General features: G+C 45.4%; 2 protein-coding genes across 2 annotated transcripts in view; one reads left to right on the plus strand and one right to left on the minus strand.

Moving 5' to 3' along the window:
* Positions 1–16,072, minus strand: part of ALDH1A2 (aldehyde dehydrogenase 1 family member A2) — a 92,556-nt gene extending 76,484 nt beyond the window's left edge. The window contains exon 1 of the mRNA XM_030578230.1: positions 15,996–16,072. The gene's annotated coding sequence lies outside the window, so the exon portion shown is untranslated. The remainder of the gene's footprint in view (positions 1–15,995) is intronic.
* A 292-nt stretch (positions 16,073–16,364) lies between these two features.
* Positions 16,365–24,637, plus strand: part of AQP9 (aquaporin 9) — a 45,329-nt gene continuing 37,056 nt past the window's right edge. Inside the window, exon 1 of the mRNA XM_030578233.1 lies at positions 16,365–16,475. Coding sequence (XP_030434093.1) covers positions 16,374–16,475 — 102 coding nt within the window. The 5' untranslated portion in view covers positions 16,365–16,373. The remainder of the gene's footprint in view (positions 16,476–24,637) is intronic.

Raw genomic sequence — 24,637 nt, forward strand, 5'->3', positions numbered from 1 at the left:
ACATTCATGGGACTGTGTGACAAGCTCGCCCCTACCCTGCGGTGCAAGGACACGAGAATGAGAGCTGCCCTGCCATTGGAGAAGCACATGGCGATTGCACTGTGGAAGCTGGTTACTCCAGACTGCTACTGATCAGTTGCTAACCAGTTCAGAGTGGGAAAATCGACCGTTGGAGTCATGTTGATGGAAGTGTTCAGGGCCATTATTCGCATCCTGACTCTGGGCAATGTGCGTGACATTGTGTATGGCTTTGCACAAATGGGCTTCCCTAACTGCAGAGCGGTGATCGATGGCACACACATTCCAATTCTGGCACCAGACCACCTAGCCATCGAGTACATTAATTGCAAGGAGTATTTCTCAATGGTTCTCCAGGTGCTTGTGGATCACTGTGGGCATTTCACAGACACTAACGCAGGCTGGTCCGAAAAGGTGCATGACACATGCATCTTTTGGAACACTGGCCTGTTCAAGAAGCTGCAAGCAGGGACTTTCTCCCTGACCAGAAGATCACCACAGGGGAAGTCAAATGCCATTGTGATCCTGGGAGACTACCACTTAATGCTGTGGCTCATGAAGCCATACACGGTGCAACTTGACAGCAGCAAGGAGCGGTTCAACGACAGGCTAAGCAAGTGCAGAATGACTGTGGAGTGTGCTTTTGGTCATTTAAAAGCCCTCTGGTGATGCCTGTATGGGAAGCTGGACATGGCCAATGGCAATATCCATGTGCTTATAACCGCATGCTGAATGCTCCATAATATTTGTGAAGGGAAGCCTGAAAGCTTCACTCAGGGCTGCACCGCGGAGGCTCAGTGCCTGGAGGCTGAGTTTGAACAGACTGAGACCAGGGCTATTAGAGGGGCACAGCATGGGGCCATAAGGATCAGGGGTGCTTTGAGAGAACAATTTGAAGCTGAAAGCCACTAATATTTGTTGCTATGCTTGGGATTGCAGTGCTTGTAATGCTAGGAGGGGATTGGTGCACACGATGCAAGAAGGGACCTTAACTTAATTGTATGTTGCTTTGCAGGGCTGTTTTTGCTTTCACTTAATAGAATAAATATTGCTTTCAAACAAATACAATTATTTTATTGAAAGACAACAACCAGAGAAGAGAGTCAAATGAAAAAAATCATCAGCAGGGAGGGTGATGGGGCAATGGAAGGTATCAAGAGGAGGAAGGGTCCCTGGACGGCTACAGATTTGTGTGTGTACAAGGATCATACCCAACCTTCTCCTTTGGAGTACGATGCAGCAGGTGCTGGACTTCAGCAGGGCCAAGCTGCAGAGCGATGGGTGCTGAGTGCAGTGGGTAGTGAGAGTCCACACTGCTGGACTGTGAGGAGAGAGGAGTGGAATGCTGCAGGTAAAGAGTGGAGCCAGAAGGTTGATTACAGTGTGTTGGCGGTGTGTGTGGGGGGCACATGGGAAAGAGTTTTGAGACAGAGGCTGCAGGGGAGGACGGGCATGGAGCTGCTCAGTTTGAAGAGCTAGTATCGCCTGGAGCATGTCTGCTTGGCGCTGCATAACTGTTAACAAGGGCGGCTCCAGCGCGTGCTTGGGACGGCAAGCCGCGGGGGGCGCTCTGCTGGCACCGCAAGGGCGGCAGGCAGGCTGCCTCTCGTGGTTTGCCTGTGGAGGGTCTGCCGAAGCCACAGGACCAGCGGACCCTCCGCAGGCAAACCGCAAAAGGCAGCCTGCCTGCCGTGCTTGGGGCGGCAAAATCCCTAAAGCCGCCCCTGACTGTTAAGAGACGCTCTGTGGCTTCTTTCTGGTGTGACACATTCTCCTTTCGGTCCCTCTTCTTGTTGTCCCGCCACTCCTTCAGTTCTTTTTTCTCAGTGGCAGAGTGCATCATAACCTCACACCAGTAGCGTAGCTAGCGGGATTCAGTGGAAGCAGCTGCTTCCCCTCGGGGCGGCAGGCGCGGAAGCAGCACCTGCTGGCCGGCGCTGCCAACAGCACAGCCAGAGGAGCTGTGGGGCAGCCGGCCGGCATGGAAGCGGCGCCTGCCGGCCGGCGCTGCCAATAGCATAGCCGGAGAAGCTGTGGGGTGGCAGCGGCAGGGCAGCGCGGAAGTGGCGCCTGCTGGCCGGCTCTGGCAACAGCACAGCCGGAGAAGCCCTGCCATCTCTGTGAAGTTTAAATGCAACATTTTACAGAAGCAGTATTGTTTGCAACACAGACAACATTGTTTGTGCTTTAAAACACAGCCAGTACTCACACAGCTGTCACTAAATGGATGACCCCAGGGAAGCACACATGAGCCACAAGACCCCCAAAATGGTGAGTAGCCACAGGGGCAAGGTAAATCACTGTTCCAGGACCCTGCTGTACAATGGTACGTGGCTCTTGGGCATTTGGGGAGAGCCAGCACTGTAGGGTGGGCCTGATAATCATTCCTGTCTCCACACTTTCCACAGGAGTGATCATTATGGAAGATATCTTGCTGCTGAGGATGAGCAGGGAATCAAGGGAGGGTCTTCTTCAAGCCTGTGGTTTCTGCCCTGGCACCTATACAGCACCTATACAGCTAGCCTGTGTGCAGCAATGGTCCCCCCACCTGTCACGGCAAATTGGCGTGGGAAAGTTATCATTAATGGGGCAAGAAACAAAGCAGCTTTGCTGAGGAACCTGGAGCAGTGGCTTGCCCAGCATCTCCAGGAGAGTTTCCTGGGGATCTCTGAGGGAGATTCCCATGAAGTGAGGGAGTGTATCAACAGCCTACTCCGCTGCTCAGACTAAGGATGAAGTGGGAGACAAGCCTGATTTCTGCAACCCTCCTGCCCCCAACAACTCGCTTCAGCAATTCCCCAAATCAGATCTACTTACCAGGGGCCTCCTCTCTTGTTTGTGCTTTGCCAAGCTCCAACTGCTGTGACTGGCTAGGCTCCTCTGGGGTAGAAAAGAGCTCCTGACTGCATGCATCCCTGGCCTCCGAGTCATTCCCTCTGGGTCCCCTCTCCTTCTCTTTGTCAAAGATTGCCTCCTCCTGGCTCGGTCCACTCGACTGGCATGCAATCCAACGAAGTATCCACAGGGTCCTTCACAGTGGAGGAGGGGTTGCCACCGAGTATCACGTCCAGCTCTTTGTAGAACCGGCAGCTCGTGGGTGCAGCACAAGAGCGGCAGTTTGATTCCTGTGCCTTGTGGTAGGTGTTTCGCAGCTCCTTCACTTTGACCCTTCCCTGTAGTGTGTCCCGGTCATAGCCACTTTCTATCATGCATCTAGAAATCTGTCCGTAGGTATCATAATTCTGATGGCTGGAGCACAGCTGTGACTGCACTGCCTCCTCTCCCCAAATGCCAGTGAGGTCTAGCAGCTCAGCATTGCTCCAAGCAGGGGATCGCTGAGACCACTGCACGCATCACTGAGCAAACAGGAAGGGGGCTTTCAAATTTGCAAAGGAATGTATGGGGTGGGGCTGACCGTTGGTCCCCTGAGGGCAGGGCAGTAGAGTTCAAACTGATGGCGAGAGAGGTGAGAACAGGCCTTGTGGGACACCTCCCAGAGGCCAGTTGCAGCACTGTAATCACCACGGTGTCTACATTGGCACCGCAGCCCTGTAGCCCCGGCACAGAAAGCTGAATGCCTCTCCTCGGGGTGGTTTCTTTAGAGTGCTGCATCTGTGCAGTTTCTGTGCAGTAAGTGGCTTGGCAGCATCTACACCTCAGGAGTTAACAGCACTCAAAGCTGCTTTACTGTGCACAAACTTGCCAGTGTAGACGGGGCCTTAGACCTGTGCTGAACCAGAAGCAACAACAGCGCAAATTACTGTCAGCAAGTGTGAACCATTAGAAAGTAATACTACTCAAAAGGTGTAGGGGGCCATCAATGGTCCAGAAAGCAACTGGAATGTTTCCCTAACTGGGCCTCTGATGATCGCTCATGCAAAGAAATCCCAGGCATAATGCCAGCATAGCAGCTCTGTGCCACTACTCCTCCACTCCCAGGGAATGTTAGGGCTGAGAGGAGGTGTGGGTAGAGTAATCAGTGCTGCAAAGATCCTGGGCTGGCAAAGCAGTCCCAAAGGGACCAACCCAGCACCAGGTTGTCTTCAAGATCAGGGTAGCAGAGAGTCATTTATGTTCTCGTGCTGACCATCACTGATATGTAGGACCCAGCAAATTCACAGACAAGAAAAACGCATCACAGACCATGAAATCTTGTGTGCTTCTACCCTCTACTATACAGATTTCACAAGGGAGAACAGCATTTCTCAAACTGGAGGTCTTAACCCAAAGGGAGTTGTAAGGGGATCGCAAATTTATTTTAGGGAGTCATGGTATTGCCATCCTTACTTCTGTTCTGCCTTAAGAGCTAGGTGACACCCTGCCAGCAGCCATGCAGAAGTAAAGGTGGCAATATCATACCATGCCACCTTATTTTTGCGCTGCTGCCTTCAGAGCTGGGCAGCTGGAGAGTGGCGGCTGCTTACTGAGGGCCCAGAAATGCAGGCAACAGCGCAGAAGTAAGGGTCACACTATCATACCATGCTAGCCTTACTTCTGTGCTGCTGCTGGGTGGAGCACTGCCTGCAGAGCTGGGATTCCAGCCAGTAGCCGCTGGTCTCCAGCTGCCCAGCTCTGAAGGCAGCTCTGCCGCCAGCAGCAGTGCAGAAGTAAGGGCAGCGGAACCACACACCCCCCTTCAATAACTTTGAGACCGCCTTCACAACTCCTTTTTGGGTCAGGACCCCTACAATTACAGCACCATGACATTTCAGATTTAAATAGCTGAAATAATGAAATTTATGATTTTTAAAATCCTGTGACCGTGAAATTGACCAAAATGGACCATGAATTTGGTAGGGCTCTACTCATATGTCCTGAGAGTCTAGCTCATACAGAAAATAACTAAGCAAACCTACCAAATCTTAGGCAATGTGACGGATTTGTAGTTGGGCATTATTCTGACAGGAGTTTCATTAATATCATTATCCACTTGAGCTCCTGGTCATCTTAGATTTTGTTCACTTAAAGCCCACTAAGTATTTTATACAAAAATATGTAATAGTATTCCACTATTATTAGAAAATAACAAAGGGTATGTAAATGCTGACCCACCACTGGCATTTATAGGCATTGTTTCACCTCCATGGCTGTTGAGTTTCTCATCTATGCCTTCATCTCCTTGGTCCTGGACTATTTCTATACTCAATGGCTTCTCCTAGACTCCCCTAGCAGCTCCAGACTGTTTATCACCACCCTTTCAGACACACAAAGGAGCCTGATTACAACACTCTGCTACTCAAACAACTCTGCTTGGTATTTGTAAACATATACAAGCTGTAAGTCATTTACCTTTTTGTACTTTACATTGTCTGTTTCTTTATAAAAATCAGTAAAAAGAATGATAAACCCCTCACGACTCTACTAGCTCCCCATTCATTTCAGGGCCCAGTTGAAAACAGACCTTGTTTTCAAAGCCCTCCATAGATTGATATAAGCCTGTTTTATGGACTTCCTTCATTCCGGTGTCACCACTGTGAGTGTGAGACCCTTTTCCTCTGCAGCTCCTGCCATCTTGAATAACCTGCCTCATTAAATATCTCTCTCATTTCAAGTCTTATCTGCAAATATCTTATCTCTTCATATTTCTCACCTGCTCCCCCATCATTAACTTTGTAATTATGTCATTTAACTCCATAAAGCTTTGGGGATTCAGTTTGCATAAAGGCATTATAAAAACAATGTTGTATAGTGCTGCACTTTGTTTTCCAGGAAAATAATGTTACTTTTTTTCTATCCTTGCACTGATTCAGTATAAGTGCATAAGAGCAGAACAAACTCATCAACCAAATTGACAGCAAAACTCTAATTCCAGGCTGTTAGTTGTAGGTAATGCTTTGTGTTGATGTACTTGCAAAGTAAGAAAGAATATAGGCTGATTGGTTTCTATTTACATTTTGGTAGTTTGAAAACAATTAACTTGGAAAATTGATCAAATGTGCTTCGTAATTAGAACTGGAGAATAAATAAGGACCAAAAAGCCACTTCCACTAAGTCTATTTTCTGATCAAATTTCCACTTTAAAATTTGAACTTCATGGAGTCAATGCTTCAGCCTCAAGTGTCTCATATTAATTGCCTGGTATTTTCATTACTGGCCATGATGGCAGCAAATGCTCTTCCACAGATACTGGTATTGTAATTTATCTGCAAAAATAAATCACACATTATAGCACTTCTCCATCCCCCCCACCAGTTAATTGAATCACTTCTTTAAATGTCTCCAAGCCTGATGATTTGAGAGAGGTTTATTGTTTGAAATATTTTAAGAATTCCATTCCTCAAGTTGCATGCAAAATGATCTCGATACTTACTCCAAATAAAAGTACAGTCCTAAAACTCACTACAGGGATTTTACAGAGAAATATTAATTCACTATAAAAAGATTCTACATACCAAAAAGGATCCAGTGTCTGAATATTACACATCTGTAGTGGTAATTACTTAATGAGGATTTTTAGATCTGTCGTAAGTTCTACAAATACTACAAAACCATACTTATATTTTGATTTACTTTTTACACTAATGGTTTCAATATAGAATCCAAAATAGATGGTGATGTCAATCATCAGCAATGATTCCTGACCTTTGGAAGTCCAGAAACTACCAATGACAAAAACTAGATTTGATATACTATTTACTGTAAATGAGACCAATGGATCAGCTTTCAAACCTGTGATAGTGTCCATTTCATGCTGCACAGATCTATTCCTCGCTGCTGCAGTTAATCTGATTCTAAGCCTACAGTCAGGATTTTAGTCAAGCCACAAATTATTCAGTTACCTATAAACCCATAGATGGGTGCAAGCAGAAAGAGTCTGCAGGGGTTGGGGTCTGTGGTTTTGGTTTGGCCCATATTAGAAATGGGTCAGTTGCAAAGTTTGGTTTTATCTTTTTTAATCTATGGTTTAAACATAATGTTCCCAGCACAGATTTACCACTAGTCTGGTCTGCTGGGGGCTGATGTTACCCCCTATGGAATGTGCAAAAGGAGTAGCCTCAACATTTGAAGGTTTCCTGAGATCTGCCTGAGGCCATAGCCGCCCATGTGGGTGTCCTCTGTCTGCCTAGCAGGCGAAGAGCTACATGCACAATCTGGCCAACTGCTGTCAGCTGAGCATCACTAAACCTCAGATAGGGATGGTGACAATGTGCAGTGTCTTGGGTCAGTGCTCTATAAAGTGTGTGCTAACATCTATGCAGTTGTGCCAGGTGTGCTTTTGGTTCCACATACTCTATGCTGAGCGACATATATAACGTACCGTCCTACTTTGAACTTCTTTTCAATTTGCTTTTTTGAATTTACTATTTGAAAAACACATCAAGCCTCAAATGGACTGACCTTTCTGCTAATGTATATCACCTAATGAACGGATGCAATTAGCTAATTCATATTGGAATATTGCACTTTCCAGTTCACATTTATCATCTCTAATTGTTCAGTCTGGTTTGCCAGTTTAAATTTTTTATTATTACCCTTTAAACTAAAGGAATAAGTCTTATATCTAATTAACTGAACTTACATATTCAATTAATAGATTCATTATACCTTAATGAATATGGATACAGCACTGAGGCAACAGCAGATTGCTGTGTCGGAGTGTTCCTACCTATATATCCTGTAAAGAACATGCTATGAATCTCAGAGCAATTTTTTTCAATTAAACAAACCGGAGTGCTAAGAGCATAGCGCATATGCAAGCTAACATTTCTCTACAGCGTGAATTGGACAATTTTCTGGTCTTTGCCCTCATTCTAGCATCTGATAGATTCCCCCATGCAAAATGAACCCAAGCAGCAACACTTCTGTTTCTGGAGAGGCAGAAAATTTGGAACCTCTGAAGAGAACAAAGTGGAAGGGCGACTGATTGAGAGCACCTAGAAACAGCAAGACAGGAAGCTTCTCACCTGCTAGGGGGCAGGTAATTGACTGAATGAGCTTTCAATGGAGTGAGTGTAACACTGCTATTAGAGATGACACAAGTGAGAAGATAAAGGGGGACCATGTCACAGGATCCTAGAGCCTGGGCTCTAGCCTGAGCCCGGCTGTCTACATTGCAATTAAATAGGCCCACAGCCTGAGATCCATAAGCCCAAGTCAGCTGGCATGATCCAGCCACAAGTTGTTAATTGCTGGATAGTCCTACTAGAAGTAGGGAAGTAGAAGCACTGAGCACAAAGCAGTGCCTGGATACAAGGAGATCATGGGGGGTGGGGATGGGGGGGTTGACCTTGGGAGTGGGCTGGCAGTGTAAAGGGAAGGTGGTTTGCAATGTAAATGGAGGAAGTTTTGTTGCCCTCCTAAAGATGCTGCCCTATCCATCTTCAAAGATTTGCTTGCCAAATGCAGCATGTTATATTGTTTTTGTGGAGATGAAAATAAGTCCTCACTTCCCTTGGGTTTTCTTAAAATAATATTTCACACTAGGAAGGCCATTCTAGAATCCTTATTGTCTTATCCGTAGCCATAACAAGGCCCACTGTTCCTGCTACCATAAGGAATTTAATCTTTGTAACTGGGTAAAAGGGTTTGATAATGCATCCCATTCTGAACAGGAAAATGTAGAACTTGCATCATCAGAAAACTCCACTGGAAATACTTCAAGGCTGTCTTGCTTTCTTCATGCCGCACAAATATATTTACAAAGAAACCTATTGCTTTCATAGCAACTCCCATTTGATCTACCTTTTGAAGTGTTTCTTCTTCAGGGGTCTGAAATTAATAAAAAAATATGAAAAGAGCCAACAATATTCTGTTCTTGCAGAGAAAGGTATGCACAACTCATGGACCTTAATTGTTCTGAAAAAGGGAGTGTATGTCTGAAAATGGACAGGGAACTGGCTAGAATAAACTACTTCTCTCTACTCAATCAATCCATTCTCAAAAAAATCGCTGGCCAAATCCTGCCCTGATTTACACACCCCTCTCCCATGTGCATACAATAAGATAAAGCTAAGTGTAGTGTAACTTACAAAAGGAGCTTAGATTAGTATTATAACCAGCAGGTGTAAGGAAAAGCCATCACTAACCTAACACAGAACATTGGCATGGACACAAAAAATAGCTGTACAACTACAACATGTTTACTACACTTGCATTTTGAAACAAGAGCAGTGATACAGCAGCATTTCACTACTGCCCTCTGCCCAGCTCTTAGAGCCCTGTGAATGTGAAATGTTATCTCGGTCACACTATTTCAGCTAGACAATCTCGGACCGCACACATTCTCAACAAATAATTGCACAGTCGTCACATAAATGAGCATAGGAAGTGCCATACTGTATGTTCCTTAAAGCTATCTCAATCAATGGGATGGCTGCACGTAGCGAGATGCTGCTGGGCCCCTCTTGCTTCTGCCCCTGCTGCCCTCACAAGACCAGTCAGGGGTGCCTTAAGTTGATACAATCACCCATGTATTTTATTTATAGTTCTTTCACACCACCAGCTTACTCTCTATGTGCAGGATTTTATAGCCAGACTTCACCAGCCCCTCTCAGCCTTTGGCCTTTCCCCCCCCCCCCCCACACCCCTTTATAGCCCCCAGCTAATTAGGCTAGCAGCTGTTTCTAGTTGCCAAGCAGGCAGGGCTATTCAGCCAGCCCCAGTCCATTCTGGTGTGACAAGAGGCTGATTAAGCTCTTCGTGCCCAGCACCCTGTCACACACCTCTCCCCTTAGGTAACCACTAGGTTGGTCCATCCCACGCCTCTCCTCCTTTGCCAGTGGGGTTACTCCAGGGGAGTCTCTTGCCTCCCACTGGGTGCTCCCCAGGGTCCTTCTTGCAGGTTCATTCATCCCCCACCCACAGAACATACACTGTGTAGGGGGTGGATGGCCCCACCGCTCTGCCACCACCCACAGGTCACCACACCAATCACCTCTCCAGGTTTGGCCCCCCTGCTTCTCCCACTTTCCCTCCAGCAGGGGATCAGGGTCAGCCAAGACTTCTCCCAGGACACCAAGGGCCAAAGGTTCCTCCAACCTGTTCATTGGGGTCTGGGTCTCTTTGTCTGGAGGCTCTATTTTGGGGCACTCCTTTGGCCCCTCCTCCTCGACTCCCTTTTCTTACTCATTTGGACTCTGTTGTCTAGGGTTTTCCTCTGTTCTCTCCTGAGGACTTTGGTCCTCCCCCTTCCTGGGGTCCACTAGGGTAGGGGGCGCCCCTCCCTTCTTTGGGGTCCCTCTCTTTTTTCCTCCCAGGAGTCTCCTCCCTTTACCTCCTTTTCCTTTTGGGAAGGGGTTCCAACCAGTCCCCAGTACCACTGGGTACAGTAACCCCTCCACTACCCCGACCTGTTTCCAGGAAAACCTGCTCCATGCTTCCAGGGGCACCTGGTCCATTGGGCAGTGCTTCCTATCCTCATGATGTACTCAAATTTCATCGACCTCACCCCAGGGATAAGTCTGTGTGACTTTTCCAGCCCCCTATGGATGAGCAAGCAGGCTGAGGCCATGTCCATTAGGGCCATCCAGGGCTTCCTCCCCACAATGGTGGCAGTCCTTGCCCCTTCCCCCACCCTCCAACGTTAGTCCAGCCGCAAAACTCAGCTAGGCCGCATCCATCTCCGGGCAGTCACCCCTTTTATGTCCCAGTCATCCGCACTGCCAGCACATGAGTTGACTGGGACGACTGAGGGCTCCTCTTTCTTTCTCCCTGGCCCCTTCCCCGGTGGTGTTTCTCTGGGTTTTTTCCCCCAACTCCCGGTCCCTGCACATCCGATCCTCCTTCCAGGGTAAGTCTGCTTCCACATATTCCTCTGTTAGCTTGACTGCAGCCTCCACTGTGCTCGGCTGGTGTCATCTGACCCGGACTCACACACTTTCTGGGAGGCTCTGTAAAAACTGTTCTAGAAACACTCGGTCCATAATTTCTCCCCCTGTTTGGGTATCCAGCTGCAGCCAACAAGTGGCCCAATCCGTCAGCTTCTGGTGAATGCCCAGGGCTGCAACCCCCCTGTCCACCTGACCGGCTGAAATTTCTGGCAGTATTTTTATGCCGATAGGATAGGATGGCCGCCTTCACTGCCTCATAGTCTTTGGCCTGGTCATTATTGAGCATCACATAGGCCACCTGAGCCGTCTCAGCCAGATAGGGAACCAGTCATAGGGCCCAGGCTGCCCTACCCCATCTGGCACCCAGGGCTACCTGCTTGAAGGTGCAGAGGAAGGCGTCCTGATCATTGGTGGGGTTCATCTTACACAGGCCCAATCCCATCGCCATCACCCCACATGGGACTCACCAGTCTCTGTAGGAGCTGCTGCTGCTGCTGCATGTTAGCCTGCTCCCTTATAAAGTCCTGCAGGATTCTCTGTTGTTCCAGCAGCCAGGTGAGTAAGACCTGCCTCTCTAGCTGGTGGGATTGCTGGAAGGGTTGCAGCACCTTTTGCATCTCCTTCTGCTGCTTTGCTAGCCATTGCAGGACCTCTTCCTTCTCCGGGCCGCCATGCAGTCATGCTGGCTTCATATCCCAGACAAGCCCCCATGTGTAGCAAGGCACTGCTGGGCCCTTGCTGCCCTTATAAAACCAATCAGAAACACCTTAGGTCCATGCAATCACCTGTGTATTTTAATTATAATTCTTTCCCACCAGCAGCTATCTATGTACAGGGTTTTACAGCCAGACTTCACCAATAACAGGCTAGAACTAGAACCACCACCACCAGCCCCTCTCAGCCTCTGCCCTTTCTCTCCCCTGCCCGCCTTTATAGCCCCCCCGGCTAATTAGGCTGGCAGCTGTTGCTAGTTGCCAAGCAGGCAGGGCTATTCAGCCAGCCCCAGTCCATGGCAGGGGGCTGATTAAGCACTTCATGCCCAGGACCCTGTCACACCGCACTTCTGTGTCTTCTAAAATGTTATCATTATGTGTTATTTCCTGAGACCTGATGGTGTGTTTAGCCTTTTACAGAACAGAGAGCTGTTGGCTTTGCCCCAAGGAGTTTATAGGACTCTCACTGCCTGCAGTGGGCTTTGAATCAGGCCCTTAAGGCTATAGCCAATGTGGAATATGCTTACAGTGTTTACTAATAGAAGTAACATGAATTCATAGGAATCTTTCAGGTTTGTCACTCCAAGGGGCTGATGTTTCTTCTCTGAACTGAGACCTTTTCCCCCTCTATCTGATTCACATTAGCACTTATGCATCAGAGATCACAGCAAAGGATAGATGGAGGCAGACCAGAAAGGGAAAGAGGGTCTGCAAAAGTGTTCCTTAGGTATGCAGAGAATCAGTAATGCTGCATTTGAATCTATTCAGCTCTTCATCATAAAATAGTTGCTTTCTTTGAATGCACCAGCAATAGCAATGATTCACTTTAGAGAAAAATCCTTCAAAGATTGTGTAGTAATTTTTCTGCGAAAATGTAAGTTAGTTGAATAAACTTGCACATGGACAGGAAAAACTGCTAATGGGCATATTTGCCTCGGTGTAGCTCAACTAAAACCAACAGATTTACAGTAGGGAAGAATTTGGCCCATATTATACAAACACTGAAAGGTGCATTGTGTTGCATGTTAAGAAACTTGCTCACCCTGGCTATGCTGGGTTTATCACTTACATCAATAATGATTTATGCAATACTCGGAGTACTATACTGTTAAGAACTCAGTGCTGTATATATTGTTACCCCTCAGAACTAAGCTCTGGGAGCAATATGCAGCAGCATTATTCTTTATTTCTGTAGGACAAAGCATGAGGGGGAATGTAACGAAGGTAGAACAATGCAGTCTGTATAACCTTTCCTCATTCCTATTCTGCTTGGATATAGACATCGGGCCAAAGTACAATCTAAAGCAGATTTCACGGATGTAATGGCACAATTTATGCGGCCCCGTTCTGAGGTTACAGTATAGGTACATTCAAGAATGGATCACATTAATATTGTAGACATTCTTTCCCTTTTTTAAAAAGCTTTGGCCTCCCTGCTTTCAGTCACCTGAATTCCATTTAATGATACTTAAACTGTATATGTTACACAAATTGGAAACTCAAGTCCAGATGAAACATCATTAGCAAAAATCAATAAACTACAGGCAGGAAGTATTAGCCTCTTTGCGCTGTTCTGCACATGTGCGACCCTCTCCACCCCTTTGCAGTAATAGCAGCCTTTCCACATGAGTGATGCTCAAAGGCCAGGATTAATCACAGTCCAGAGATGCTGGTGCAGAGCAGTGGTGCTTACTGCATGGACCTGGGGAGTTACATTCCAGTTGTCAGTTTTTTAAGCTCTAAGCTACCCTGACAGTCTTGAAGGATGCTCATGTCATCTGTTTGGCAGTGCCAGTATTCCTACCATTATGACACTGCGAGCAGGGCCAAGATGGTAAACCTGAGAATGAGTGAGATTAGTAGAAAACAGTAATCATGGTGTTATCACATGACCACTGTTTAACCGGACAGTCCAGCTCTCTATGTAGTAAATGAGCAGTAACAGGAAAGGTAGATTGCATGGATTACTAATTAAGGTTTTAAATGTTTAATAACATTTCTTTTTCCTTACATTTCATGTGTTCTTTTTTTCTTCCAATGCCATCTAGATATTTGTTAGAACTGAGAGAATACTTCAACAAACCTGCTGTGATTATCACTCAGATGATAAACTGAGTTCACTACAGCTATGTCTGTGCCCTTTTGTATTGGCTTTCTGCAAAGAGTCTAGCCAATGACTTTAATGGGAGGAATATATGTGAAAACTGAAAATTGTAAGCAAATATTAAAGAATATTTGAAGAAAGCAAATTCTGATCTTTTAAGTGTAGTATTGGCACTAGAAAGCGGATTCTCAGAGTTATGCTCACCTAGCTAAGGAACAAAAGCACTATGGGGAAAGCAATGTGGTCTGGAGAAAGGAGCATGGAGTTGAGAATGAGGAACTCTTGAGTCATAATCTTGGATGTGCCACTGACTCTAACCTGTGGCTTCAGCCAACTCTCCTTCTCACAGTATTCCAGCTACCAAAAATGGGGCTACCAAACCTTGCACACCTGTTGTGAGGATTAATGAGGTGATCACCACACAGCCCTCTGAGCATGAAAAGGGATATAGAAATGCAGTGCAACTCTAGAACAATGCAGCTCTTCATTGCCTCCCTACGTAGGGCTGTGGCTACCTGCCACAAGCTAGGCCTATGTTATAGAAGGAATTGCTATCGACAGTCTTCTTAATCAATTACTTTTCTTAAGTACACCACTTATGTCTCATCTTTCAAGGAGAAAACTCTATGTTCACCTCATTCTTGCTGTAATGAACATGTCCTCGGGAACCTGCTGCAATTTTTTACACAAATAATTACACAGATCTTTTCCTTTCATAGCCATAGTAAAGTTGTATCTTTTATGTGCTGTAATAACTAATATCCTGAACATGTAGCTTTGTGATGCAATGGTGCAAAGGTGTCTCCCAAAATGTAATAAATAGGGCTATAATCACATTACACCCCAAAGCTGCACAGAACCAGAGTGATCTCTGGAATAACTCAGTTGAAGCAAATGGAGTAGAAGACTCCTGAGTGAGGGAAGTGAATTTTACCATTACCCTGGTCCTGCAGAATCAGACCCTTCTTCTGGATGGGCTAGATCCAAAACCCACTGACGTTCATGGGAATGGGAATTCCCACTGATTTTAGTCGGCTTTAGGTCAGGCTCTATATTCCTGATGCAGCTAGGTGCTGCTGCTTTCTACATAGCCTTATTTACACTAGCACCTAATACACAGACACCCAACACCCCATAGGTGCAGCATGGCTGGAGACAGGAATAGCATAAACAAGGTTTAGACATCTTTACCACTGGGGCATCTAACCCACTAGTGGAACTGCAGCCCACTGGGAACTGTGGGTATGCCTGCACTGCAATTAAAAACCCACAGCTGGCCCAAGTCAGCTGGTTCAGGCTAAGGGGTCTTTTATTGCAGGTTAGACATTCAGACTTAGGCTGGAACCTGAGCTCTGGGACCCTTCCCCCCGAACATCCTAGGATTGGGCTTGAGACCAAAAGTCTACATCACAGTTAAACAGCCCCTTAGCCAAGCCATTTGAGCATGAGTCAGCTGACACAGGCCAGCCATAGGTGTCTAAATGAAGTGCAAATATATACTAGGGAGCCAAAAGCCCCCGTGTGTAGACACAGCACCAGACTCTATGTATCCCCAACTCATCATGAAGTCACCTACCAGGATTAGGCTCCGGGTATTCCTGTATTTAACACAAACAAAGCCAATGGATGAAGCAATGTGTCAACTTGTTCAACTCAATCAATCAATGTGTCAGCTGAGTCAGCGACACATCTGATAGGAACAACCAAGATGCTAATAGCTTTTTAAAGAAAAGTAGATGAGTGTTTCACTATAGAAATATTATTCCACACTGGGCCTGATTCTGTAGGGTGCTCAGAACCTTCAGCTCTCTTTCAAGTCAGTGAGAAATAAAGTCCTGAATACCTTGCAGGATCAAGCCCCTAGCCATTTTACTTCAGCATAGGGACTACAATTAAGCTAAACATTTTAGAGGCATACACTCTTTTTCAGTGCCAGTGACAGACTATATCACACTGTAGAAAGCCACTGGACTGAAGGAGATTTCATTAGAGGCGTTTACATTATTCTGCCTCATTGCTCTCTCATTAACAGGGCTCTCTCACCACTAGAGAATTAAGGTATTTAGCCCAAGAACTGTATTACTATTCAGTCCGTGGATGTACAAAATCACAGCACATCTAAAGCAGCATTCTTCAATAGGCACTGAAATCGCTCTGAACTGTACAGAATGTGCCTTTTTTTTTAAAAAAAAAAGAAAGGCTAGAGCACATTTCTATGGCAAGCACTCACTCACTGGCACAGCCTCCTTTGCAGAAAGGTTTCAAATGGCCAACAACTGCGTAACTTTAATCCCATCTGGGAGCAAAACCAAAGACTTGCTTCCATATTCGGCAGTTTTTATAATCTCTCTCCTTCTCATCTTTTGGGGAATTAAACACACAAAAGATTACCTTGGTAAAAGGCAACCTCGGGGGAAAGACAATGATTAATCCATCCTGTGTGGAATTAGAAGAAAAAAAGTTCATCAGCTTCTGATTGTGAGGTTTCCAGTATTATCTAGTTCTGCTAATATAAATAGAAGCCAGCAAACTCAGATATCGCACAGGATGGAAAACTTATGATGAATCATCAGGTCACGTTGAGGGGATCCAGTCAATGCCTGCACAGTCAGATGATTTCACTGGCTGCACAGATGTCAAAATCTCATATTTCAATGTATAAGTAAAAGTGTCAAAGTTCAGCTGAAGCAGGGATGATTACAAAGCAAATTTGAGGGGTCTGTGTTGGAGCATAACTGGCATTACAGAGCAACAAGAGGAACCAAAAAAATGAACGGGCAAAGCAAAAGAACATTCAAGGAGAAATTCGCCTTGAAGAACAGCTTTATAAAAGAAGCCCTGTCAGAATTCCTGGGAACATTTGTCATGATAGTAAGTTTCAGCTACTTTCTTTCCTTCCCACTAATTGAATGATGGACAGTATTTGTAAGGGGACATGTGTTGCTTTTGCTTGTCTCTACAAGTAGATTGGGTCACTGACTGACAAATAGTGCACAACAGTAAATGAATTGTTTCTATTAATGGTAAGTTAGTTATTACTTCAGTCACTTGAAATATAGACACTAGAATATTTGTTGAATATACTTTACAATTGTCTCTTAAAAGTTTCATTTGATAGCTGTCTAGTTTTTAGTGACTTACCAACTTCTGAAAAATGTGCAGATGTGAACAATACACTTCAATAATCCTGCTTTTCAATTTTTTTTTAAAAATCAGGAATTTCTCAGTTCTCATGCACGAGTTCTATTTGCATTGACTAATGAACCATATTGCGCATATAGGGGATAACAGATCTCAGACTAGGTATCTTTTCACTGTGTTACACAGATTTAATCCTCTGATTCCTAGTGAATGTAATAGCTGTTGCACTGCTGAATCCTCAGGGATTTGAAAGCTTATCACATTTGGTTTGTGGCTTTTACATTGTTACATTTGCTGTAACCTGCAACTATTTTCCATTTCAGGTAAATATTAGACCCCTCCATTATTTATTCACAACGGCAAAATGTTTTCCTCTTTACTTCTTGTTCAAAAAGTTTCCTGGGATCTTTGCATATTAGAAATTAGACACACAATGTAAACTTGATTTACAAAGACACACTGACATGTTAGTAATATTTTAATAGCCATAAATTAATGATTATATTGTGCTTTCCAAACACTGACTAATCCTTAGTGAGTTTGGTATTATTCTTTTTTATAGATGGGGAAACCGAGGCACAGAGCAGGTCACCGATTTACCAGAGAGGATTATCTGGGATTAGAATACTAGAGCTAATCCCCCATCCTTCCTTGTAGATGGACTTCAACTGTCTTGTGGTTTTGCTAAGTATTTTATCCAGGTGAAACTGCATCAGAAAATAAACAAAAAAAAAAAACCTACCAAGACCCCAAACTAAATGCAGGCATAATACTAGCATGGAAAGGTGTATTTTTTTGTCTGTAATCATGTCAATTAGATTTAAAGTATGCCATCTTCTAGAAGACTCCTGATAGTTATGTAAGTGTTGAAAATGACATTCTTTATCATACTACAACAATCAAAGTAGGATTGTTACTGCACAGGCATGACAGTAACAATCCTACTTTGCAATTTTCTAAAACATCTATACAGTGTTATAGCAAGGTACCCAGATTCAAGAATCTCAAAGCATTTTACCAATTAAGTTTCACAATAACCCCATAAGGAAGGAAAACATTCTACATATTAGGAAGTGTGATTACAGAGGTTATATGGAGGCACCCAGGAAGTCTGTGGCAGAGCTGTGAATATAACCCAGATCACTTGACATCCAGTCCTATGTCTTAAACACATGATCCTCCCCCCTCATTAATCAGATTATGTAAGTGAAGAAAATATATTATAGTGCAGATGCTATTATTTAATGTTCTGCCATGCAAGAGTGGAAGGAAATGCAACCGTACAGTCTGTATTATAGTATAACAGGGAAATCAAACTACATAATCCTGGGGTTGGCAACATGACTAAATTTCACAACCTACTTTCCCTTTTTTTAGTTTAAAGTTGTTTCAGCCTTGAATAATGCTGAAAAGACCTACAAATAGAAAATTGGATAATTGAGCAATCAGCAAGCTGCTAAGAAACTAGGCTGATGTTTTGACTGCAAAGGATTTTCTGAAGTAAACTACAGTACAGGGTTATTGTAACAAGGCGCTTCCTTTTGTGCAGTTACTTGCCTCACAATTTAATGGGATCCCACTGCCAATAGCATCTCTCACCTCATGATTCACTTCTTTTAAAAAAAAAAATTAAAACTGATTTAATTTTGAGCTGGTGAAAGGGGCATGTTTGACAACTCTGGAGACAGAAATCCACGAAGAGCAGACCAGCATCAAGGTGGACTGCAGAAGAGCTTCCCCACACTGTCCCACTGACAAGCCTTAATCCTATTCTAGAGTGAGAGTCAGACAGTTCAGTTGGTCTATTCAATCCAGAGCCTCTCTGGAGGCACAACTAATGCCAGTTGTGAGGTTTGCTTGTAGGACGTAGCTACTATATCCACCTAGAAATGGGCTAAGACCGTCTATTGATTTCTCATAGGTCACATATTGCAATGACTTTTCAAATTTTCAAAAAATAATTGCAATTACCAAATTTGGGTTTAATGGAATAATAAAAATTAAAACGATAATAATTTGGCCAGTCATTTATTTCTCCTAGAAGTAGAAGACTGCATGTGTTATTACTAACCTCAGGATTCCAACCGCACTGACCCTAAGAAGATTGTAGCCCCCCCCTTCCGCTGCCAACACACACACACACACACACACACACACACACACACACACACACACACACACACACACACACACAATGCGTTCTTATGTTACCATGTTTGAAAAGTTCACTCAAACCTGGAATATTATTTTCAAACTCTGAAAAATTCAGTGTGAAAGCCTTATAGGATTTGTTTCAGGATATTGGTAAAGTAGCAATTGGTTATGGGGCAAAACCTGCCCTTCCACCAGGGTCGCGGAGGGTTCCGCCTACAGTAGAACTGATGTGGATCCATTGAGGACAGGCCTTGAGGATGCCACACAGAGCTAGCTACTCACACACCCTGTGCCAGAGCCTGGCTTCAGAGGGGTTCACGGCACACCACAAATCCATAGGAAGCCACTGGCATAGGTGGATTTGATGGCATATAGGTCAATGGCCATGGCCCCCAATATAAAATGGGTCATAGATGCTGCTGTGTAGCCTACTCCAGTTTTAGACCCCTCTGCTTTCACCACCAGTTTCCTAAGTGTTCCCCAGCACACAGTATAACTACTCTAGTTATGCTCTAGGACCAGGATTGGAGTGGTTTGACCATACACAGGCAGTGAAAACGTTACACTTAATCAAGGCAGGAATGTCAGACCTCGTGTGTAATTTCTAAGAAACAAATTTGGAATAGTGCTGTTTCTATATTAGCAGCACAGGCAAATGTGTGCTACGAGGAGCGTGCATTATGCCAAAGATTTCTGCTGGCAAATGGTTTGCTGATATCTGAACTGTTCATTTCCCCCGTTTTTACACTTGTGTTGGTGACATTACACATAACATCTAGAGTCTCATTGTGTAGTTTAAATACATTTTTAAAGATAAAAGTCTATCTTTAACCCACCCAGTTATGGTATGTCTGCAGCATTTGCAGCACATATATAAAAATAGAGACACCTGTTTTCTTCACAGCAGGTGCAATGTCATGTGATTTTTGCACACCCAGGATATGGAAACTACAGTATGGACCAGATCGTTTCAGTTCTGGCTGACATTTGGCCCCGTTCTCATTATGGTGGCGTTTGCACCCCTCCAAAACAGGCTGTGGGTTCTGCCCCCAAATCCCAGGGACCTTCCATGGGTTTCCATGTTGCATCTGGGTCTCCCACTCATATGCATGCACCCAACCCCTGCCCCACACCAACCTCCCACACACAGAGAGCTTCCTGGCAGTGAGACTCCACTGGAGCCACATTGACAGGGCTTCTGCAGCTGCCTGCAGCCCTTGCGCTGTGGGGCCTGTGGCACATTTCCTCCCAGAGTTCCATGGGGCTAGTGGGAGAGATGGCACAGGGACAGTGGCACAACAGAGCAGAAAAGCAATAGAGCAGAGCTGTGGGTTACATGATTTCCAGCTGATCTCTCATTAGGGCTCTATGTAAGGCTAGTCTGCCTCTCTCTGGTTTAAACCTTCTTTCTACATATATTTTTTTCCCTGCTGTTTTCTTACTCTGTTCTAAAGCCATGTCTGTGAAAGGGTGTCTTGCATCAGGGTAGCTTACACCAATGCAGCTACACAGGAACCAAGCTGGTGGTGATGTGCTGCTCCAGTGTAAAGTCAGGCTTACTCCAGTTCACACCAGTGTAGCTCAACTGAACTGGAGCCACAAAATGCTCCAAAAGAGCCACTTCCCTCGCTTGTTCCATGAACTTAGTGTATTTTCTGTTCCATTTTCACTCTGGAGAGAATGTTCTTGTTGAAAGCAATTTCCCAGAAAACTGACTATGGAGCAAATAACAGGCAGGTAGGGGCAGGGCCTGTTAACTTGCTAAAGTAGAGCACAAGCTTCCACTTGCAATTTCAGGGCAAGTGAGTGGCAGTTGTGCAGGCTCCCTCTACAAATAGATTGTGTGTTGTTTGCCTGTGGCCTCCTACTGATTATGGAGAACATTTCACTGTGGGTTATAGTTGGAGATGATGTTGTATATGTTTCATGGTACATCAACACTGTAACTGGGGTATGTCATTGCAGCATACGTACCCAAGCTAGCTTTAACCTAGCTAGTGTGGGTACCTGACCAGTGAAGCTGCAGCTGGACAGACTTCAAAACAGGCCATTCAAGCCTGTCCAGAACCGTAGGTAATTATTCAAGCAACTAGTCTGCGCTGAAGTCCATGCTACTGTGGCTTCAGTACTGTTGGTACCCGCGCTAGCTAGATTAAAGTTAGCTTGGGTATTGTCATAAACAGATAGCTAAGGGTTAATGTCTCTTTCACCTGGAGCACCTGACCAGAGGACCAATCAGGAAACCGGATTTTTTCAACTTTGGGTGGAGGGAATTGTGTGTCTGAGGTCTTTGTTTTCTGTCTGCCTGCTTTCTCTGAGCTTTGGAGAAGTAGTTCTGTTTTCTAATCTTTTGTTTCTAAGTGTAAGGACCAAGAGATCAGATAGTAAGTTATATGGTTTCTTTTCTTTGGTATTTGCATGAATATAAGTGCTGGAGTGCTTTGATTTGTATTCTTTTTGAATAAGGCTGTTTATTCAATATTCTTTTAAGAAATTGCCCTGTATTGTATCATCTTAATACAGAGAGACCATTTGTATTTTTTCTTTCCTTTTTTTTATAAAGCTTTCTTTTAAGACCTGTTGGAGTTTTTCTTTACTTCAGGGAAATTGAATCTGTATTCACCAGGGAATTGGTGGGAGGAAGAAATCAGGGGAGATCTGTGTGTGGGTTGGATTTGCTAGCCTGATTTTGCATTTCCTCTGGGTGAAGAGGAAAGTGCTTTTGTTTCCAGGATTGGAAACGGAGAGGGCAAGTCACTCTGTTTGGATTCACAGAGCTTGTGTCTGTGTATCTCTCCAGGAGCACCTGGAGGGGGGAAGGGAAAAAGGATTATTTCCCTTTGTTGTGAGACTCAAGGGATTTGGGTCTTGGGGTCCCCAGGGAAGGTTTTTTCAGTGGGACCAGAGTGCCCCAAAACACTCTAATTTTTTGGGTGGTGGCAGCAGGTACCAGGTCCAAGCTGGTAGCTAAGCTTGGAGGTTTTCATGCTAACCCCCATATTTTGGACGCTAAGGTCCAGATCTGGGACTAAGGTTATAACATGAGTGGCAGCCGGTGGGAGATAGACAGAATCCAGAAGCCAGTAGGAATATTATATTTTTCTTTTCTCTGCTAAGGGCTTTTTAGCAGAGAGAAACAGTTGGTTTTAAAAGGGAACCAGAGAGAATTTTTTTTTTCTGCTCTCTCTGGCAGTTTGTGGCTTGCATGTTAAGCAAGAAGTCGTTAAAGACTATTAACAGTCTTTTGTCACACAATAGCACTCCCATTGAAAGTCATACCAGCACTATATAAATGCAAATAAAGTGGTTTTTCAGGTTTACTTAACATTGAAGATTAGCTAAAGGCACTGTTGCTAGGCAGACTTCAGGAGGCAACAGAGAACCTGCAGTTCAGAGGATAAACACCGGAGGGCACCCCAACACAACAAAACAGGAATCATGACTTCTAAGGCAAAAATGGAGGCCGAAGACCAATTCAGAGAGGCTGAACACAGGCGACAACTGGAAATAAAACAAGCAGAGATGGAAATAAGAGAGAGAGAGAGAAAGAGAGGCGGCCCACCGCCGAGAAATGGAAAAAACAACAAAAAGAGAATGAAGAGAAGGAAAAACAGAGAAAACATGAACTGGAGTTGGCAAAAGCTGGGCTGCATGTGCCAGCCAACCCTAACAACCCGGCGCCAACTATTGCTCCACAGCACAGGAAATATCCCACCTACAAGGCAGGTGATGACACCGAGGCCTTCTTGGAAAATTTTGAAAGAGCCTGTCTTGGGTGCAGCATCCCCGAAGACCAGTACATGGTAGAATTAAGGCCACACCTCAGTGGACCTTTAGCAGAGGTGGCAGCTGAAATGCCTAAGCAGCAAATGAATGACTATAAACTTTTTCAAACCAAGGCCAGATACAGGATGGGGATAACCCCAGATCATGCCCGTCGGCGCTTCAGAACCCAAAAGTGGAAACCAGAGGTGTCATTTCCCAAACACGCCTACTACATTGCAAAAAACTATGAGGCCTGGATAACAGGAAACAACATTCAAACCTTGGAAGAACTGAACCACCTCATACAAATGGAGCAGTTCTTGGATGGTGTTCCTGAAGACATCACATGGTACATACAAGATGGAAATCCCAAAGATATCGCTGAGGCGGGGGAGATTGGAGCCAAATGGATGGAACTGGCAGAAAGCAAGAAAGCTACTGTCAAGGGGAACGATTACCACAGGGGGCACACAGACCATAAACCCTACAACCGAGGACAGCCAAAGACCCCACATACCACCCAAGTAAAGCCACAGATACCCTACCCTTCAACCTCACCAGTCTCCAGTAACTCACCTCGGCCCAGTGACCCATCAGATGGAAGATGCTTTAAGTGTAATGAACTGGTACATATCAAGGCCAACTGTCCCAAGAACACCATGCGAGTGCAATTCATTACACCACCATCACCCCAAAGATCCCCAGGCCCGGATGCCTCTCAAATACCCTTGGAGCGAAGGGAAAATTTGAGAGTGGGCGGAAAGAAGGTTACTGCGTGGAGAGACACGGGGGCACAAGTGTCAGCTATCCACCAATCCTTCGTAGACCCCAAATTCATCAACCCAAAGGCCAAAGTTACAGTTTACCCCTTCATGTCACAAGCTGTAGACTTGCCTACAGCTCAACTGCCTGTCCAGTACAAAGGCTGGTCAGGAATGTGGACTTTTGCACTCTATGACAATTATCCTATCCCCATGCTACTGGGGGAAGACTTGGCCAACCAGGTGAGGCGGGCCAAGAGAGTGGGAATGGTTACCCGTAGCCAAACCAGGCAAGCTTCCAGACCCATTCCTGTTCCTGAGCTGTCCACAGAGGCCCCGTCTGTGTTACCAGAGACCCAGACAGAGGTAGTGGACCCGGATTCCATGCCTATCACTGAAACAGCCACAGCATCTCCAGTCCCAGGCCCGGAACTGGAACAGCAACCAGCACCAGCAAGTGCAACCACATCTTCAAACTCAACGCCAGAGGGCGCCAGCGAGCCACAACTGGCAGAAGCAAAAGACAGCCATACCCAAAAGGCTCAGCCAGAGCCTGAAATACCCTCAGCTGCACCAGCGGAGAGTGGTTCACCAGCAACGGAAACAACCCCATCACCTACATCGCTTCCAGAGGGACCAAGCCCAAGTCCACAGTCTGAGGAAGAACTGGTGACCCCAGCCTCAAGGGAACAGTTCCAGGCTGAGCAGGAAGCAGATGACAGCCTTCAGAAAGCGTGGGCGGCGGCACGGAGCACCCCACCGCCTCTCAGCTCTAATCGATCCCGGTTTGTTATAGACCAAGGACTTTTATACAAGGAAATTCTTTCTGGTGGACACCGGGAAGAATGGCAGCCGCAAAAACAGTTGGTGGTTCCAACTAAGTACCGGGGGAAGCTCTTAAGCTTAGCCCATGATCATCCCAGTGGCCATGCTGGGGTGAACAGAACCAAGGACCGGTTGGGGAAGTCCTTCCACTGGGAGGGGATGGGCAAGGATGTTGCCAAGTATGTCCGGTCTTGTGAGGTATGCCAAAGAGTGGGAAAGCCTCAAGACCAGGTCAAGGCCCCTCTCCAGCCACTCCCCATAATTGAGGTCCCATTTCAGCGAGTAGCTGTGGATATTCTGGGCCCTTTCCCAAAAAAGACGCCCAGAGGAAAGCAGTACGTACTGACTTTAGTGGACTTTGCTACCCAATGGCCAGAAGCAGTAGCT

This window comes from Gopherus evgoodei, chromosome 10 (genome assembly GCF_007399415.2).
Source record: "Gopherus evgoodei ecotype Sinaloan lineage chromosome 10, rGopEvg1_v1.p, whole genome shotgun sequence".
NCBI lineage: Eukaryota > Metazoa > Chordata > Testudines > Testudinidae > Gopherus > Gopherus evgoodei.